The sequence below is a fragment of the Limanda limanda genome, chromosome 15, assembly GCF_963576545.1.
Source record: "Limanda limanda chromosome 15, fLimLim1.1, whole genome shotgun sequence".
Taxonomy (NCBI): Eukaryota; Metazoa; Chordata; class Actinopteri; order Pleuronectiformes; family Pleuronectidae; genus Limanda; species Limanda limanda.
Window position 1 is genome coordinate 5,717,434 of NC_083650.1, and position 21,567 is coordinate 5,739,000.

Below are 21,567 nucleotides of genomic sequence, written 5' to 3' on the forward strand. Positions count from 1 at the left end.
CATCGATATGTGGGGTCTTGGCTGCGTACTACTGTCCCTCTTCCTCGGAAACCACCTGTTTTCGGTCAGCTGCGAGTACCAGGGAGTAAGTATTCTAATATATGTAGATTTTAAAGGCAAAGACTGTCCCATTCTGCCGGAAAAACACGCCCAAATCCAATAGGAGACTTGATGTTGGATGTTGGCTGATGTGATTCTTTTTATTCTCTCTCCAGGTGAAAGGATTTGTAGACATGCTGGGTTTGCCAGCTGACCACCTCCTCGAGGCTGGACTATATACCAGTCAGTTCTTCATACAGGACAAGCACTGGGACAACCCAGGTTGGTGGATGAAGGTATTTTAACCTGTTTTTAAAATATTTCTCTGCCACTAAGACAACAGCTCTTTACAAAATGTTGAAAAGATTATCAAGTATCTGACCAACAAGCTTTACTCCTGTAGACCCCAAGTGAGTACAAACAGGAGACTGGCATTGAGCCAGAAGAATGGACGAGTGATATTAGACGCCTGGAAGACCTGATCACAGTAAGTCCTCCAATTGTATTACTAAAGGAAGCATTAGCACCAAGTTTCTCTGTTGTTGAGAGACAGGAAGTAGTAAAACTGTCACCTCCTTTGTTTTAAATCCAGCTTCACCCAGTGCTGAATGGACACAGAGAGCTGCAGGACAGGAGAGCGTTCGTCAGTCTCCTCAGTGGCCTCCTAGAGATTGACCAAAAGAGCAGGCTCACACCAGAGATGGGTCTCTTACACCCCTTTCTTTCAATGGTACACCTGATGGATAACACGAAAAACCTATAGTAAGTAACTGGTTTTAGTCGGAGTTGTATTAATGGAATGAATTGTTGACTGATTGTTCACTGACTAATCAGCTGAGTTCTGTTTTCATCAGCTCTATGGATTGTCTGCGCAAAATGGAGGTCATAGATTTGGACGACTGCGATGATGAGGGCTGTTGCTCCAATTCTCCACCCTGGGCTCTGTCAGATGACACAAGCTCAGATGCTCCTCAATCCCTTGACAAGGTTGAAGACATGGATCACCCATGTGATGTCACTGTAGCTGCAGACTTCTTCACTGTTGGCTCAGCTGCAGAGGAACCAGCTGAGAGCCACCACGTACCACAGACCCAGCTCTGTGAAGAGACTCATCCTACTAGAGTCAGTCGTTGGAAGAGGAGGAGGAAGTTTTCGGGCAGGAGTATAAAGAGAGTGTTGCGAGGCAAATTAACCTACAGACCTAAAAGACAAGCCTAAATAGTGTAAATGGTCATGTTTTTTTTGGTCCGACCTCACTATCATCATAAAATTGGACTCTCTGGAAATGTCTTCTCTGTACTGGATGTGTGGATATGATGGATATACATCTGAATTCAGCTTTTTATTGTTATTTATTAAAAACCGTCTACCTCGCTCTGGTGTTACAGACTGTTTAAACCATTTAATTACTTTACTTTACTTTGATTTTACTCCTCTCTCATCCCTAACATTCTTATTCTCATATTGATGTCGTCTAATACTGTGTGATATTGAAATAGCTTTTGATCGTTTTCTATCATTAGCTCCGTAAATAAGATTATAATTCTGTATAACCTTATTCATTACTTGTTTCTTTTTCTACTGTGTAGGCCTCAACTGAAAAGTAATTTCTCAGCGTTGCCCACCCCTGATCCCTCAAGAAAACACACTGTAACCTATAAGTGTTATTATTATTTTAAATGTCCTAGTTTGAACAAAGTAATATATTTTTTAATCACAGTTTCTACTCGTGGATCTATTCAGTGGCCATGTCCTTTCAGGGTGACATTGAACAATCCAGATTTTTAATTGAGCAACACTTTTACTTCAATTATTCATATAAAGAACCACCAGCTATGTATTGCAGATGAAGTACATGCATCTGCATTCACGTGCTACATATGATAGATTTCTTTCTTGATGGGTTCACAGTTCCTTTATCACACATTTCATTATTATTATGCCACCCTAGACATGTTTTATGATGAGGTTAAATACACACAAATGCATAGACATTTTTCTATCATTTTATAATTCAGCACAAGTTAGGAGTATAAACACTGAGTCAAGTACTGCTTATTTGTGTATTACATGTGAAGGAGAATCACACAGGCAGCCTGGGCCTTTGCAGCTTTTTCTCCACTTCTAATCACTCCATGTCTGATCCTCTGCGCACTGTGCCGCAATCACGCCTTGCCTTGCCCTCCACTCTTCAAACACAAGAGCACTTGAAAAGCTGATTTCCTGCTCCTCAGGGGAAGCAGGTTTCTTTTGTCGACTGAGGAGCCAGGTCAAAACAATAATTGTTGGTGAATCGGGCCTGAAAATATACAGCGCTCATTTGATTTACATGTCATTTTCATAAGTCTGCTCTTCAGGCCTCCTCAACAGCTCACAGTGTAACGTCGGGGGCTTTGATGAAAGCTTATGAGGGCAAATCAATTTAATTTCCTGGGTGTAAGTGTATCGAGTGTATGTGTGTGTTTTGTGTGAGAGAAGAAGAAAACGTACACCGCAAACTTACACATGCATATTAATGTGTGCTATGTGACGGGGCAAGCTGCTTCCCCTGCTTAATGGGATTAGAGTCATTAACCAACTGTTTACTTAATGGGAGAGGACCTCTCTATCCTGCTTTGTCTCCAACTCTCTCCCTTTGTCTCTCACTCTCTCTCTCTCTTTCATTCTCCTCCATTTCTCCCTCTCCTTCTCTCTGCGTCTCTCTGATCCCTAATCAGTGGGACAGCCTAGATGTGCCTTAGGGCTGAATATGAATGAGCGCAGCTGCCCAGTGCGGATTACAACCAAACAGGCCTGTGCTCAATGTACAAATTCACACACACATGCACTCGCAGAGAAAACAGTTCATGTAAACATAGGGGACTATGCATGGACATATGTCAATCACATGCATGCCCAGCACTTGCTGACACATGAATGTATCTCACACACATTCACGTACAGACACACACACGCACACACACACAAACGGTTCTGAACACATGCCTGTAACGTCCAGTAGCCGACATGTGCTCAGACACACCCACTACTTTTAGCCTGTCGCTGTAACATGTGTGTATATGGTCTGTCGGGGGGGCATGGGCTGCAGCCATATGTCGTCACCCATCAGCAAGTGACATGTGGGACCAGCTCTGAGATGAATGTAGTCATGGATGAACAATAAGACGCAGACATTTTTATAGCAGCAATAATAATTTTTGGTTTTGTTTACTGTCTTTATTGGTAATGTAATACAAAAATATTTATAACTAGGACTGCAAAGCAGCACTGAGCGGGCCAGAGCACATGCATTTTGAAGCGTTGCATGCGTTTTGCCTTTTGCCTGAAAAAATATATTGACTGAGGAAATATTGACACATAGAGCTGTTCAGGCTTGGACTATGATCATGAGACAGAAGTTTGGTGGTGATAGGACAATGCACAGTGGAGTTATGACAACATCACCTTTGAATGACATAAAGATTCCTCTGATCTATGGTCACTGACACTGTCATTGCAAGAGTGGAGTTGTTTGTTTACTGCTCTGCATCAAAGGATTCATGGTCCATGTATGTACGAGATACAGAACCTCGTGATTTAATGGCGTGTAAACTTTGACGCCACGCCCAATCACACCATGTGTCGAAAAATTGATCTTTGAGTTAGTTTGTATCTCTGTCTTGTTGACACTCATCTCAATTTGAAGTTGATCTGATGTAAGCCCTGGGACAAGTACTTCAAAGTAAAAATATGGAATAGGCCAAAATGGCCACTAAATGCAAATAGCAGGCTTCCTGTTATAGAGTTTTTGTTTGTCTGGTCATGATACACCTGTGTATCAATTTTTGTGAAGATCGGTCAATGTGAACATGTTCCGGGGGTTTCGGGGGGGGGCACCGTTCAGCCATTTTGCCACTCCCATTGAAAATTCCTCCAGAATATGTAAATTTTCACAACTTTCAAATTTTCTGCAAATTTTGGTAAGAATTTTAGCATGTTAAAGCCCTCAAAAAGCAAAGCCTAGAATTTTTTTTTTAATTCTTACAATTTCACTGTATGAGCACCGACTGTCTGTCAGTGCTCGAGCCCTAATAATGAATCATTCCAATTTGCTTCACCCTAATGTTTCAATGTCTCCCCCTCTATGTGTCACTTGAACTGTTATCTAAACACAAACAACTTCATTTTGAGATGATCTGCAGCATCAGCACTAGAACAGAAGAGTAGGCACCGATGCCTTGCTCAAAGGCCTCTGGATAGGGGTCAATCAACAGAGGAAACATCAAGCCTTTGATTCACCTCCCTTCCTTCAGAGCAGCCTGCCTCTGTAAACTTCAGGCTGCAGACCTGCAGAGATGTATAACACCATGCAGTGCAGTAAGGTACTGAGGTGTAAGTGTGATTGCAGTGCTGTTAAAATGATCTGCTATAGAAAGGTTGGGCTGAGTTAGTAAATTAGAGCCCTGGCTCAGTGCACCCGCTGTGCCGGGTCAGTGAGGAATGGTTGCTGTGCATCATTGGTAGTATCACAACCCCATCTAGTGGGAGACAGAGGAACAGCTGCCAAACATATGGGTTTGGCAAGAGAGAGAAATTATGATGATAAATATGATATATCATAATGATGAAGGAGACAGAAACACAGTTTCCTGGTTGTTATTGAACCCCTCAAATATTTATTCTCCAGTGGGCGTGTGTGCACAAATTCAATTTAACTACGATCGGTTCAGACTCTAATCCTTTAATACTGTAGCTCCAGGAACAATCAACTCTATGGTGTGTCAGTTATCAGCATGGACATAAGGTTTCCAATCGAATATTTGAATTGGTATTAGTTTGGAATAAAGGAGAGACATAAGTTAAACAATATACATCAATCCTCCATTATAAGCAAAAATCTCCTGAATACCAACTAAATTGGTTTCAAACCTACTGCTATAGTTAAAAGTTTGAACATTATTTCAGACACAATTATAACATAATACAAATCTCATATTTTAGTTATCATGAATACAAAATTCATCATAAGTATGTTTGGTGTGAATGTGTTGGAGGTTATGTCTTCAAACCAATGTCCCTGAAAAAAAAGATCTGTATTTACCAGTATGTAGGCATGACAATAAAACCATCTAAATGGACCATAGGTGTGAATGTGAGTGGGAATCCAGTGTGTACTCTGCTTCTCAATGGTAGGATCCCATCTTCTGATTTACCAAAACACTTATGATTACATGATATGTTTTCTATTTCATGTTCTGTGGGGTTATTTCAGATCATTCATTTTCTCCCTCTGCGCTAATGTGGCCTCCAACTGCTTTATTTTGCTTTGACAGTCATGAGATACGAGCATCTAGAAAAAAAGTACCTGTGTGGTCTGACTGCAGTTTGTCCGGTGCACAGCTCCTGGGTGACAAGAATAACCTGAATAGCTATTGAAATGGAAATAAACGGATCGATTCACTGTGTGAACTGTACGCGAAGGTGACCCAGGGAACTCTGGGTAGACATGCAATCTTTGTTTTCTCTCTGTGATCGCCCAGTGATCTCCCTTTGACTGATATCGGGAGAAGAGTTCAGCTGGAAGAAATCATTTAACAGCGCAAGGACGATCTTCTCCCTGAGCAGGCAGAGGGAAGGCAACCACCTCTGTCTCCTGCGTTAACTTCATCCTCCTCTTCATCAACTGTCCCAACTGTTTCTCTTCTCTGCTGTTTTGTTTGACCCTGAGCTCGTGGTGCCACGTCGATCTCACCCAAGGGAACACACACACACACACACACACACACACACACACACACACACACACACACACACACACACACACACACACACACACACACACACACACACACACACACACACACACATACACATACATAGAGAGGTGGATTTGCTTTACATGTTAGTCTTGAGCTGAAAAAGAAAAAGTAGGAAAGAAAAATGAGTAAGTGTAATTTATTATCATCTTATTTTGTTTCTGGAGATTATCTGTGTGAAATCTCTCTCCACTTAACCAATGTAAGTGTCTTTTTATTAATCTGAACCATCCCTCCCTCCATCCCTCAACCCCTCCATTCCTCAATCCCTCCATCCATTCCAGCCCCGACTAAACATCTCTGTTGTAGATGCTGTTTGACGACTTCACTAAAACGAAACAAAAGAAACAGTTTCAATTGATAACTTTACATCATCTGACATCAAGCACCATCTTAGCATCACATTTGTGACTCTGCAACAAGGAGGATAATCTTCCTCTGTTTATAATATCTCATTATATTACCATGTGAGATTCACCACGTTGGATCCATCTGGGATTTATATTGAAGTTAAATCTAAAGAAATACAACTGCTCAGCTTGGCCTTGTGATGTCTTCATTGTAGAAAGTAGACACTGTGCATATGTGTGTGTGTGTGTGTGTGTGTGTGTGTGTGTGTGTGTGTGTGTGTGTGTGTGTGTGTGTGTGTGTGTGTGTGTGTGTGTCGTAGCTTGTACTACCACAGAAAGGGTATATGTCCATTATTGATGATGTCATTAAAATATGCACAAGGACAAAACAGGCAAAGCAGTGGAGGGTTGTGAGTGCTAATGCTATGTGTAAGTATGTGTAAGTATGTGTAAGTGTAAGTGTGTGTGTTTCTAAGTTTATTCTAAATTGAACCCTACAAACCTAGTGGCCAATGATACACCAATAAATACAATAATTATTGATTAATTTATGATTATTACCCAAATGTAGCAGAGTTGAAGCAAACATTTGGAGTATGTATGTGTTCAGATGTCCTTCAGATGCATTATACAGAGGATCACAGAGAAAACTGATACAACAACTCCTCTAGTTCGTCAAAAGCACAGAATATTTCTGACTTATTATATCGGCTATAAATGGACGTGATTCAGCCATTGTTCTGCCAACTATCATTTACATTATTCAACTGACTTAGTATAATTAACTGACTTTTATTGATCTGAAGCTCAGTATAGGTTTGCATGTGTGTGTGTGTGTGTTGTGGTGTTGGCCTAGAGCAGTGTGATTTAACAGCAACTGACAGGCAGGTTTGAGGCCTCTCTCTCTAGAGTCCTCGGAGTGTGTGTGTGTGTGTGTGTGTGTGTGTGTGTGTGTGTCCTGCTCTAGTGGTGTGTGCTAATTGGAAGCTCAGCGGGACAGGCAGCAGGTCCTCTGTTGTGCTCATGTGCACATGTAGACTCACACAAATTCTCTCTCCCTTTCTCTCTCTCTCTCTCACACACGCACACACAAAACACACACACACACAACACACACAGAGCTCAACAGCAGTCAGGTCCGTTAGTCTTTCTACATTTAACATGAGTCCAGTCTGCAGCCTCTTCACTTATTCATCCCTCTCCACCTCTTCCTCGGCTACCTCTCGCCTGCACTAACCTGAAACGACAGCTGCACTGTGGCCAGTGGAGACCTGCCCGCCTCCCCTGTCTCACTGGACATCAGGGAGACACACACCACCGAGTAGAGGTGAAGAGAAGAGAAGAGAAGAGAAGAGAAGAGAAGAGAAGAGAAGAGAAGAGAAGAGAAGAGAAGAGAAGAGAAGAGAAGAGAAGAGAAGAGAAGAGAAGAGAAGAGAAGAGAAGAGAAGAGAAGAGAAGAGAAGAGAAGAGGAGAGGAGAGGAGAGGAGAGAAGTGATGAGACAGTGATCGTTGGCTCACTTCACTCTATCCTCTAATCCCACGGTCAGATAGCCATATGATAACCATCATGTATTATAAATAGAAGCAATACAAACTGATCCTTGAACACGCTCCTCACCTTTAACAGATGTTACATATAGCGGGGTCCGAATCCCCTGGAGCTGGCAGGGAATCTGATTTTTGCTCAAGGACACTTCAGCGCTCTAAGTACATCACGCGTTGGATGAAGAACCACATCCACCTGCTGGCCCTTTCAATGGAATCACATGTTAAGTGAATGCAAACTGATGGTTTTTGACGGAAATACAGGTGTAATTTGAGTTGAAATAGAAAAGCAGCATAATTTCACATCAAACCTTATGTCAAGTGTCTGTGTGTGTGTGTGTGTCTGTTTGTGTGTGGTTGGGGGTTGGATGTCAGTTATTTTACAACATGTCTGACAGCCAGCATATGATCCTGAGACAGCGTGACAGCTGCCTTCACACCCCTCTCACCATATACGCGAGTACACGTACACACAAACACATGCACGTGCATGGCCGACTGACAGCTCCGCCACACTGCGACAGACCTTCTACATCCACCTGCAGCCACCAGGCCCAAGGAGAGAGCGGAGGAAGGGGTGAGCATGAGACGGAGGTTGGGATCAAGAGTGTGACTGGAGGATAGACAGGAGACAGATACAGGGATGGACAAGACACCAAAGGGCTGGTGGAAAGATGAGTAGATGTCAAAGGTCAGGAGGAGATTTAAAGGAAGCTGGAAGAGGGAGGAAGAGAGAAAAAGTGGCAGGAAGACGAAGTGCGTGTGACCAAGGCCGGCAGTCCCACGAATAATGGTCTGGTTCTTAAAAGAAAAAGGAAGTTCAAGAATTAAAAACGACTGGATCCACCTGTTAATCAGCATCAGCACCAATATTTAATAGGCTCCTTCTAAACACTGCATTCCCCACCACCAGAGTGTTATCCTACTAACAAATAGAGTAGAACATATACCTCCCCATTACCTTATTGCTTATGGAGATTTTTATTTTTATTTGTAAGTTTATTGCATACATCGAACAAACAAAACAATTAAAATGCAAACACAAAATCTCAAAGCTTGAATTAAAAGGAGCAGAAAGAAGAACAATCTCATACAATCTGCTCCTGTTTCAAAATACATTAATTAACAAAGCAAATAATTCCATACAATTAAAAATGTACAATAGCTGCAGGCCAACACACATCTCTCTATCAGCTCCTACGTAACAATTCATTTTATATCATTCAAAGAAGCTCACAAAATGATCTTAAATGATTAATGAGATCAAATACATTTACCATGTTCAGAGCAATGTTCTGCAAACTGCTCACATGCAAGCAAGTTATTCTCTGATATAGTTGAAGGGAAGATTTGTTACCGTACAGGAACTGAATAAAATATAGAAATACTTATTTTGATTTACAAAATCAGAATCACTATCAGGATCCACACCAGATTTCACTCATTCATAGAACACCCTACACATGCCTCAATCTTTTTTTATATTAATTATCTTTATTAAGTCTCCCCTCGCCCAGGCCAGTATTTCATGTTTTATCCCACCGCCAACCCTCCTCCCCCCTGACGAAACACAGACCCTCTAACTGATAAGTGCCGAGGACTCGGGGGTGTTGGGGGTGGCGGCTGCAGGATGGTGGGAGTTCTGTATCCATTGTGGAGGAGGCGCCTTCATCGGAGCGCGATGGCAGCCAGTGTCCTCCTCACTGGGCCCTAATGCGAGGAGACGGGCCTGACATTCCACACCTCATAAATCAAAGGAGAAATCTGGACTTCACAGACGTGTGAAGAACACACACACACACACACACACACACACACACACACACACACACACACACACACACACACACACAAACACACACACACACACACACACAATAAGTGTCAGTAAGACGAGAGACCAAATGAGAGAAAAACAATGAGGCAGATTTCAGGTGAGTGAATTCTTTTCCTCCCGTTAATTGGCTCTGTATTAGAATGTTGACCCACAGGAGTTGTTTCCTGCCTGACACGGTCGAGGGGCCTGTGTCTCCTCTGATGATGACGGCCGTGTTGTTGACGTCCACATTGGCTGATTCATCCACTTGCTTGTTTGTTTACGTCTCGCTGGGCCCCTTCATTCACTCAGTCCTCCAGAGCTGGCACAGTGACAATTTGTGGAATATAAAAACTCGGATTTGCGGATTGGATTACTGGGCGGACGGAAAAGCAAAGTCAACAACAGGCTCGCACAAGGTGGATAAAAAAAACACCACTGCGAGGAGGAGAAATGTGAGGCTGAAAGAAGAGATTAAAACATGGAAAGCACCAGAGGATGTGGTGATTGTTTTTTTCTACTTTGTGTAGAAAACTGTGAAAATAAAATTTCCATAACATTTTCAACAGGATTCAAACCAGAAACTCTGTTAAAAGCTGCTTTCAGGACATGACCCACCTGAAAACTGTCGTGAATATGAGGCGCTGTTTTAACATGAATGTGTCTTTCAGGTATAATATTCATATTCACAGAAAGTGTTCAAGAACTGCTTGACAGGCACTTGAAACTAAATAATTGAATATAATAATAATGATAAACTTTATTTATATAGCACTTTTAAAAAACATTATTTAGAAAGTGCTTTGACAGCAGAGCAAGAAAAGTAAATATAAGAGAAATAACAATCAGCAGGATGTGACAAGGAGGCCAGACAAGGTGGTCGGAAACAAGGTCGTGTTCAATTAAATGAATAAATACAGAGCTGTGTCACATGAAAACTTGAATACATAAAAGCAGTCATATGACAATAAGAATGAATGAAAAAGTAAAACTATAAGAACTATAAGAACTATAAAGATGGGTTTTAAGAAGAGATTTCAAAGATTTCACTGACTCTGCGAGCCTCATCTCCTCAGGTAGCTCCGAGGGGCCCTGATGTCAAAAGCACGGTCACCTTTAGAATATGGTTCTCATTTCCTTTTGTAGGATTGATTTTTACACACACACAGACAGACAGACCCACAAACACACACACGGCCCCTTGCTGTGTGAGGGCAGCCTCACCGTAGGCCTTTTCCCAAAGCAGAGGTGATGTGTCCTGGTCCACTAATGTCAACATCACAGCCAGGGTCGGAGCGCTGTCAAACACACTAACACACAACCTTTTCCGGCTAACGCTAACACAGTGAGAGTGAGTGATTATTCGAATGCCCCAAAATGCCAAGTGCACCCCTGTCCCTTCTTAATATTTGAGAGAGTTCCTCTGTTGTGTCGCCTTGTCTTGCCTCAGGTAAACATGCACGTGCAACATACAAGTATCCTTTGTTCAGTGTGTGGGATCCGTCCTGTGCAACTGTTTCTTCCTGATGTCCATTGATGCTTTGAACTACTGGGATATTCTGCCTGTATTTCACTGTTATTTGTTATGACACGTTATTAAGTGACTTTGGGCCAAAAACAATAAAGATATCATGAGGCCATGAAGTATGGCTCTAAAACGACTGAATCCAGAGTTTATGTGCATTATTATTCTACTTATTTCATATATAACTATTGTTACACAGTAAGTCATAGGTGCTTCCCAATAAAATACATTTATTCATTTGGCAGGTGCTCTGGTTCAAATCGACAATGAACTTGAACGTCTGCCAAGGCATCCTTAAATTCTATCAAGTTGCACAATCTCATGGATATCAGTTCCCTAAATATGCCATTTTTTTTTTAATCAATATTCAATACTAATTGCCTGGTGAAAATGTCCAAAAACGCTGTTTCTTCCAATATTAAGGCAAATAAAAAAAAAAATATATATATCTTCCCTTGAGTTTCCCCTTTGTTCGGTCCCACTCCAAAATGTATTGTTCTTGGTCCCAGGTCCCATCTGTCCACCAAGTGTCCTGGAAGTCTGTATTGTAGTTTGAGAAAAGTCCTGCTGACAAACAAACTACAAAACAGAATCAGGTGAAAACGTAACCTTCAAGACAAAGCATCTGAAACAAGAAAAGGTCCTTAATTATAAGTTGGTCCATTTTGGTTCTTTGATAGCTTTGTTGCCTATGAACTTCCCTGGGTGAAATCTGAATCCCTAGTTGTTTATGTGAATACATGTAATGTTTAAAATGGAGATGAAAAGTGATAATAATACAGTGCATGTTTCTATTTTAGTGCAGATTTAACCCTAACTTCCTCGTTCTTGCCTTGTCTGCCTCGCATGCTGCAGTGTGTGGAACACTATTTTGATAAACATATTATTATTATTACATATGCCAAGCGTGATCTGTCAGGACAGAGCAGATCACATCCACACACACATGCAGCAAATGAGTTCGAACCCACATCAGGCGTGGGAGATGGCATGCGGTGAAGGCACGTAGGTGTTGGAGCATGAAGGCTTCTCCCTGCTCATACCAATATAATGATGTGGATGTGACTGTCTCAGCGTCACTGTGTGAGATCGTGCGCTGCCCGATCACAGGAGCAGTTGTTTTGTTGATCCGCTCGACAAATCCTCATATGACTCACACCTCGACAAAGAGAGAGAGAGTCAAAGACGGATAGAAGGTAACAAGAGACGGATAGAGGTTGATAAACAGGAGGAGACAATGGATAGTGTGTTGTTTTGACTGCGCTGACAGGGAAGTGAAGCCGACAGTGAGTTGGCCTACATTCATGTAGCTTCACATGTGAGGGGAAACAGAGAGACAGCCCTGTGTGTCTGTGTAATTATTCATCCTCAGAGAGAGAGAGAGAGCGCGTGTGTGTGTGTAATGTTGTTAGGTGTGTTTGTACGTGTGCATATGATGTGGAATGTGAATGCTGCAGGAGACTTGGACCTCGTTAAAGAATTATACATAAATACCATCAAATATGTGTTTTAACGATTGTGTGAAACGAGTCGAAGTTAGTTCAAAGTGATGCGTGTTTGAGAAGCAGTAGTGATCAATAAGTATAATTCACTTTATGTATTTACAGCACTTTCTCTTCAATATAGAACTTATTTTGGATTAACACTGAAGGATAAACAGATGAAATAGATTATGATTTTAATAGAAAGAAAGAGTTGGCCTCCTACACAATTGGTGAAAGCAACTACTGGATTTGAACCTGTCGGCCGGCCAGGACCAGTTTGGATGTTCTTGTGCTGGTTCGGCCTACGACTTCCCCCAACTGTCCCAACACATGCAGGTTGTGTTCCTTGGAGACTCTAGGGTTGGTGGTCGCTTTGTGTTGGCCCTGTGATACACTGGATAAGTGGTATAGATTATGGGTGAAAATTATTGGTGTTAAATCAAATCCAAATCAATTCAAATTGACCCATTCTTGGGAGCTTATGTCAATGAAGGGGTGTTTAAGCTCAGCTGAAAGAGAGTGTGTGCGTGTGTGCGTGCGTGTGTGTGTGTGTGTGTGTGTGTGTGTGTGTGTGTGTGTGTGTGTGTGTGTGTGTGTGTGTGTGTGTGTGTGTGTGTGTGTGTGTGTGTGTGTGTGCGAGTGTGTACATCAGGGTCTGGTGGGGCAATGTCACTCTCTTTTTATCCAAGGTGACATACTTGATAACATTTTCGCTTTAAGACTCGAAAATGTATTAATCTCCACTGAATGTCCCACAAGACACATACACACACACGCTCACACACACATCCATGCACACGCTCACACAAACACATGCACACACAACATATCACAGCACAGTTGTCTCTGGCATTTCAGTGATTTAGAGCGTCATCCCTGGTTGCCACCAGCGTGAAGCTGTGATCTTCACATATGACACCTCAGCTCAACAAGGTCCACACACACACAGACACACACACACACACACACACACACTGAAAGGATGTCTCTGCTCTGTCTCCCCTGCCGTCACATTCTCACTTCCTGATTTAGACAGACAGAGACCAATCCGCTGGGACACACACACACTTCTCTCTTTGCTCCCTCACTCCTTCTTCCAGGCCTCCCCTCTTCTTGATCCGCTGCTCCCTCTCGTGGGGAGGCAGGGAGGCGGGGCCGGAGGTTAGACAGATGGAGGTGGGTGATACACCGACACACACTCAGGCTCAGGTTCGCTCCTGCGGGAATGGTGTGATGGAGAAGGCGAAGGAGAAGGGGAGCAGACGGAGAAACAGGGAAGTCTCTCTGAAGCTTTTCCTCAAGTCATGAGAAGACACAAACAGAAACAAACACATGTTAGACAGATGAAACTGATATTTAGATCATGTTTAACCATTAAATTGTTCCACCACCTCACTACAGTTAAAGTATATGGCTACACTGCAAGAGTTTCTCATGTCTGCATATCTGGATTATTCTCAAATGTCTTGAGAGTCATATTCATTATGTAGAAAATCCCCTAAATTCAGCCTGATGTGTTGGATAGCTTTAAAAACTTGATTCAAAATAAACTTCTGCGGGTTTTAACAATGTTTTACAGATTATCTTGTGAGGACCAGCCACTGTGCGTCAAGGGGGTTTGAAAGTCTTTGGTATTTGTCCCATCTGAAATATTGTAAGCACTTTTTGTCAATGGTTCTTGTTTTACAATCTGCTAAAGTAGAAGTTTATATTTTATTTATTCTTAACGTTTAAATTAAAGTACTTTATAATGTCCCTTTTTATTCTGTTTGTGTATGTGTAAAATGGTGTTATGAATAAGATATATTAGTGTAATCTCTATTTAGCATGAAGAAAAAAGATTATTCTTGAACTGTGTCCCAGTTCAGTAGTAATAATACTCTGAATAACACACAAACAGATGCTCCAAAATCAGAAATCTGATAAAAACATCATGAATAAATAAGTTATGAATCAGATTTCATCATAAAAACACCCTTAACAGCTGTGTGGAGCCTTTATTTTATCAGAGTAACTCTTATTTTAGCATTGGGAGATTGAAAAAGAGAAGTGTGAGAGTAAGCCTAAAGTCTGGGTTGCGAAAATAACAGATCATGAAATCAGTGGTGTAAAAAATCAGTAAATACTGGTGTCGGCTGCTGTGACACATGGCGCCCTCTACTTCTGTCCAGAAACACAGAGACAGAGGGAGAAAGTTGACTTGTCGAGCGCTGCCAGGTTTCTTTTTCCGTCTTTCTCCTCGTTTCCACTGTCACTGCTGTCAACAGCCGCTTTAGGTCACTGAGAGGGTAGCGCTCCATCTACCTGTGTTTTAGCACATCACACGCTGCACTGCACCCGGCACACACACACATGAACACACTCAGAGGGAGAGGCTACTTGTCGAAGCGGATCAAGGAGCAGCACAGGAAACAGGGATTTGTTTATATGAATTGAGTGACCTGGCAAAGGTTGTCAATTAAAGGAAGACTGGGGGAAGGAAAAGGGAGGAGGAGGAGGAGGAAGAGGAAGAGGAGGTTTATGAGGGAGAGGCAAAGCCTTCCTGTGAGGAGGTGAATATAAAAAGTAAATAATAGATCCTGGAGATGAATTATTGAAGCAGTACATTGATGCTTTCATGTTGGAGGAGATGAGCCTATATTCTTGGGTTCATTCATAAAAAAGGTATATGGGGGGAAAGATGAGAGGCGGAGGAGAAGTCGAGGAAGACGTTGTTGCTATGTCAGGTTTAAGTTAAGAGCTTTGTGTGTTTCTCTGTCCAACACAACACAACACACAGTCACTAACACTGACTCACTCACAGACGCTGGTCCTCAACCCACAATCGTTATTTCATTCTGTTCTGAGCCATTTTGCTTCATAGGCATTCTAATAATCTCATCATTATGGTTATGATTACATACACACACACACACACACACACACACGCTCAGTCTCCCTTTTGGGGCCTATAATGCCAGATTCTTTTGAGCTGACAGGTGACAGAACAGTCTACATCAACATAGGTCTACTCTCTCTCTCACTGTGGACAAACACACACTCAGACACACACACACAAACACACGCACACACACACACACACACACACACACACACACACTACACGCTACACCCTCCTGCTGTAACGCAGACAGCTCCAGACATGCCAGGGTTGGACATGCCCAAAAGGCAGAGCCAGTTCACCTACCAGCTGGTGGCAGACAGCAGAATGTCTGTGTGTGTGTGTGTGTTCCTGCACGTATATCTTTGTGAGGACCATTTTAAGCATAGAACCTTCAGTTCGAGGACATTTTTGGAAAGTGTGGACATTTTTACTGGTCCTCACATTTTTAAAGGGCTATTTGAGGGTGAGGGTTAGGCATAAGGGGCTAGGGAATGTATTATGTCAATGAGTGTCTTCACTAAGATAGAAGTACAAACATGTCTGTGTGTGTGTGTGTGTGTGTGCATGTGTGTGTGTGTCTTTGCCAAATGCCAAACCTGTACCTCGACTCATGCCAAGGGGACAAGAAGCTTTTCCAAGGCTTCCTAACCTGGATGAGATCCTGTGTGAGGACACGTCATCAGTCCAACAGTCAGTAGCTGGTGGATTTAGTGTTGGGGCTACTGACGTGTCACAGGACATGCCAGGGAGAAATAAAAATGACAAGAGGAGGCAGCAGCCCACCCAGGACTGGCACGGCAGCCAGGGGCGGGGCCAAGACAGCATGGCACACGCCGACCTTGGACCCCCCCCCCTTTCCCCACAGGCTCCGACAGGCGGCACGGGAGCCCCTCGGCCCAGTGAGGGGTGGACGGCCATCTGACAACTCCCCACCTGCATGACCTTTACCATGCTTGACCCCCTGCAGGAGACAATCACCTCATAGCAAACAGCCCCATGGGAGATGTAGACACAGCACAGCCAGGAAGACACTCACATAGACAGACGTGCATTTTGCACACACAGACTGACAGAGAGTTAGATGGAGGGACAGTAATGTAGTCACATGCATAAATGCTTGTGATGAGTCATTCCAATCTGACTGGCTGCTGCTCTTTAAATAAAGAAGCTTGAGTCTTCGTAGCTTTTAATTATTTAGTTTCCAGGGAAACCTACAGATAACCTCTGATTGGGAATCTTTATTTGGAGTAAACAAACCATTGGGTTTTGTGGGTGGAGCCTCATAAAAATATGACAGTTTGTTAAATCAGCTGATCAGCTGTTCACACTGAGAACATTTTCAGTTTATTGGCCAGTGAAGCTTTAAGCTGTTTCAGGTTTCCAGACAAATCAATGGATAAAATAACAAAAACAAACATTAAAGAAATGAGCAATAAACCTGTATGGAAAAGAAAACGGGAAAAAGCACATGCCAAAACAGGGTTCATACTGATCAGATGAGTTGTATTAATTTATCTTGGTTTGCTCCTTTTCAATTTTACAAGATGTAAGACAATGTGAGTATGAACAAGTTTATTTGATAGTTATTGTTACACATATGCATGCAGGTAGCCATGGCTACTGCCAGGGACTATTATATAAATGAGTTGTCACATGCATAATTGCAAATATTATATAATTTGAATGATTCTGTGGCAATGGAAAAATGCCTAATTCCCTTATAGGTCCAAAGCACTGTCGGGTTTCCAAGGTAATAAGAGAGAAGACCCATTTGCAAAATAATCCCTCAAACAAAGGAGTTGGTTTCATCAATATTGGAGGAAATGGTGACACATGTTACAGGAAATAAAAGTACATTTTAACGTGGAGGTAATTTCCATGTAGTTTTTAGTCTGAACTGGAGAAAAAAACGGTTTAAAAATGAATGGAAGTCAAGAGGACAAATAAAACCTGAAGGTGGCAGTAGTTTGAGAACGTGGATGTGAGCTGCAGGAAATTTATCACAGAAGAAGAAGAAGAAGAAGAAGAAGAAGAAGTCAGTGTCACGTCATCAGCAGGCGACCTTGTTTGTGACGGCGGACATGAGACGTTGCTGCTGTTGACCAAGTGAGTTTTTCTCATTAGTTTCAGATTTTACAGTAACAACGAAGACACGTGGTTGTATCGACCACTTTGAACGATGCGTTTTAAACCTTCTTACGAACCTGAACTTGGTTTTAAATCGGCTTAAATTTGAACTTTAACGCGTTGTGTTAGCACGTTAGCATCTCAACCTGATAAAACAAGACTATTTATCCTGCAGGAAATTCTTTTGCCAGCTTGTTCCAAGATTACAGAACAATATAAAGTAGAATAAAATACAGAATAGATAAACACAGAGTATTAAGTCCAAAATACAGTTGAAGATTAAATAAAGTAGATTTATAAGTGTATTGTAATAAAAATACAACTATTGTTGACAAATAGGATGGAATGGTTTTTTAAACAATACATCAACACACTTACAGATTAAAAGAAAGGTTTCACAATTCTGACAGAAAGTTTAAAACAGTGTAAAACTGTTGATAAAATGTTAATAAATGGAGAATCTGTTCCTCTGTGTTGCCATTTCCCCCTGAAACACCAAATCAGAAGCTGACTTCAGTGTTATCTTCAATGTCAATATCCTAAGTTAGTGTTCCACACATTGTACTAACTTTTTTTATTTGTTTGCCTCTTAGGTGACCTGCTTCAGACCGTTCTCTTCCTTTGCTCCACCATCCTTCTTTGGCCCTATTCAACCACCAATGAATCCTATAATAAGACGGAGACTTCCTCCGTCTGTCAGAAGTCTCCTGACGGACATCGGCCCGAAGGAGGACTGGACTGACTTGGAGCCCGAGGGCGTAGCCAGAGATGGGATTCTGCTCCCGGCCAGAGGAGCTGACTCTGGACCAGAGGAGTTTCTTGTTCCGGCCAAGGCAGAGGGAGAGGAGTCTACAGAGGATGGGAGTTACGCTGGGATGAATGCTATCTGCATGATGTGTAAATGTAAACCCTCTTGCTACACCTGTCCTCGGTGTAACCTGCGTTATTGTGGCCTGGCTTGCTACCAGAGCCCCGATCACTCTTTCTGCTCTGAAGCATTTTACAAGGAGTCTGTGCTCAAGGAACTGAAGGATATGGGGAAAACAGAAGGCGAGCAGAGAAAGAAAATGCAGGAGATTCTTGTGGGCCTCAGACAAAAGGCAGAAAGAACCGATGGGGGGATGGAGGGTTTGTTAAAAGAAGCCGGTATCGTGTCAGATGACGTTGATGAAGGGGAAGAAGTGGCAGCGGAGAAAGTACAGGTTGTGGAGCTCTTGTCCAGGTTAGCAGAGCTCCAACAGTCTGGAGAGGGGAGTGCCAGCGAGATTGAGGCTATTTTGAGAACACTTTCAGAGATTGGAGATGGAGAGCTGCTTCCTGGAGACTTGGATGAAGATGCTGAAAGTGCAGGAGGGGAGCTGGACCTGGCGGAACGACTCTCTGGGATGGATTTGGACAAACTCTCAGAAGAGGAGCTGTGGGAAATTCTCAACGGCAAAGAGAAAGACCTGTTCATGGACATGATGAAGTCTGGAGCTCTTAGCAAGCTCGTTCCCCTGTGGAGACCATGGTGGGAGGAGCATGACGGAGCAGGGATGGCACTGGTGGGGGAAGTGAGCGAATTGGAAAGCGAAGATTCAGCAACTGTGGAGGAACAGGATGTTTGCAATGAAGTCAAGGAGTCGCATGAAGTGGCTCACAAACAGGGCAAAAAGGCTACAAAGGTGAAAAAGATTAAAGAGACGAATACAAGCAAGAACAAGGGAAGTTCAACAGGTCCCACTGTGCCTCCAGTTTCCGCAAAGATTCCAAAGTTGAGCTCTTTATGTGCAAATCCATCCCCCCTGGTTTGCTATGGTTTGGCGAATGCACTTTATGGCTACACTTTCAGTCTGTGCTTCCTAAACGGTGACACTGACTCACTGATGTTTGAGTTTTGTGACATGATCCTGACTCTGTCCGAGGCCCTGAACTCTAACAGGGTGTTCAACTCTCTCCTAGAGGCCTTAGGATGTGGAGAAACTCTAATTCTGGGTGGAGGGTACCTGGACAAGGAGGATCCACTGGCCCCGACCAGGGCGGTGGAAGCTGTGGCTCACATCATGACGGGTAGAGACAGAAAAGATGCTACAGGATACTGTCTGTCAGCTTTGAGTCAGCTTCGCTCAGTTCTCTCCCAGGCCAGAACGTCTCTCTCTAAAGAGGGAGAAGAAGGGGCAAGGAGGCAGAAGTACTTCCTGGCAAGCAAGAAGTGTGAATTCTTTCAAGCCTGGGTGTTGGACAATGCAGCCCAGATCCAAAGACTGGCTGTCGAGTCATGGAATGAACACAGTAAGAGAGAGAGCGCACGGAGCAGCCTGGAGAAATCAAAGGCTGTAGTTGAGGAGAACTTGAAGAAAGGGAAGAAGAGAGGAAAAAGAGAGTTGATTAAAGAACTCAGCTAATTGTTGAAAATGTTTTTTTGTATTGTAATGAAAATATATGAAATAAATTAATTTGTCACTGTGAAATTCTACCTCTGAAACATCATGTCTGGTCTGTTCTTACTAGATAAATATATCTGTATATACTGTATACGGCCTGTCCTCACCAATCCTTAATTCAACCTGTCAACAAAAGTGAAAATGACCCCACCACTGTAAAAACAAATGATGGTTTCTATGGTTTCACAAACAAAACAAATACACAATAAATTTCCTGAAAAAAAATTATAATATTCTGTAAACACTACATTTTTATTATCAAATATAATACTCTATACTTTTATTTTCTAATATTCTTTAGACTATATACTCATGTTTCATTCTCTTTACTTTTTATTGTGTTACTGTAACCTGGCACAATAATTTCATTTGGGATTAATTAAGTCTAATATTTTTTGAATGAACAATTATGAAATAGAATTAATTACAATTTATTTTTCGTAAGATCACAATTTCGGTGCAGATCCAGGAACGGTTTAAAGTCTATTCAGCATTTCTCTTTCTGATAATAAATAAATAAATAAAAACACAACAAACCTCCAGGCAGGATGCGAGGAACCCACGCGCTCATCCGCTGCTCTCGCGCTACTTCCTGTGAGCTGTCACGTGGTGCGGATGCCCTTCCACACGCTGCTCCAGGAAACATGGCCGCCCTCTTGAGATCAGCCCGGCTCCTCAGACTCTCGCCTTCGGGCTTGCTCCACGTCGCCGGGACGAGCCGGACCGGGCCGCCGCTGACTCGCCTGTACAGCGGGGCTCTCTCCGGAACCAAAACCGCGACGTGTTCCGGTCTCAGCCGAACCGGGTCGGCCCGGGTCCCCATCAGGTATCACGCAGGATGCTAGCTGCTGTTAGCCACATGTGAAGCTGGACTGTCATTGAGACTCATTGAGACTCAATGACAGTCCAGCTTCACTCGTGTTCACCGGGATAGAACCTGTGGAACCACATGCACTGCTCGGACACCTGCAGCATCATGTTAGACTCGGTTTCCCACCAGCACTGCCTAGCTTTAGCTTGAGATAAACATGGCCTCATCCTTTACATAAGGGGCTGATCAGAGGTTATGTATGTGTGGCCACTCATTCTTCAAACTTCATATCTTAAACAATTAACTTGTTTATTGGTGCAGCAGTGGGCAGACTCATGTCTATGCACCGACCCTTGGTTTAAATGACATGCTAACTGTTAGCAAGAGGCTCATCAGTGAAGTGCAGCCATTCATTCTGTCAGGCTGCAGCTACAGAAGATGTTCTTATCAAATCTAAGGGTCAGATTTAAATCAGTAAGTGTCAGTAGAGGATTGCAGGCGTATTGAAGATGAAGAGGTTTCAGTCCTGGTGTTGTTTTTCTCTCTAGGAACATTTTAAACTCAAGGTCACAGCTCCTGACTAAAACCTGCAGCAGCATTTCAAATGGTGAAGCTACTGTGCATCCATGTGTATCTACACTTATGGATTATTATTAGTTAAATACAGCTGAAATGAATGCATCCTTATACACCAGGGTCACAATAAATTCGTACTACATGAAGCCATAATACTCAGTTTGTGTGGAAGCTGACAAAACCTCAGTGTT

The 21,567-nt window shown here is 42.7% G+C and overlaps 2 protein-coding genes across 2 annotated transcripts in view; both read left to right on the forward strand.

Annotated features, from left to right (window-relative positions):
- The first annotated feature begins 17,500 nt into the window (after positions 1-17,500).
- On the forward strand, positions 17,501-20,019 carry znhit2 (zinc finger, HIT-type containing 2). Its single transcript, XM_061087400.1, has 2 exons — positions 17,501-17,545; positions 18,160-20,019. Exon 2 carries the CDS (start codon positions 18,226-18,228, stop codon positions 19,948-19,950), a length of 1,725 nt encoding a protein of 574 aa, XP_060943383.1. The 5' UTR covers positions 17,501-17,545; positions 18,160-18,225; the 3' UTR covers positions 19,951-20,019.
- A 596-nt stretch (positions 20,020-20,615) lies between these two features.
- Positions 20,616-21,567, forward strand: part of lrpprc (leucine-rich pentatricopeptide repeat containing) — a 49,428-nt gene continuing 48,476 nt past the window's right edge. The window contains exon 1 of the mRNA XM_061087011.1: positions 20,616-20,815. Within this exon, the coding sequence (XP_060942994.1) occupies positions 20,634-20,815 (182 nt within the window). The 5' untranslated portion in view covers positions 20,616-20,633. The remainder of the gene's footprint in view (positions 20,816-21,567) is intronic.

Excerpts from the sequence above, each read along its gene's own strand:
- znhit2 (XM_061087400.1), top strand. The coding sequence starts at position 18,226 with ATGAATCCTATAATAAGACGGAGACTTCCTCCGTCTGTCAGAAGTCTC.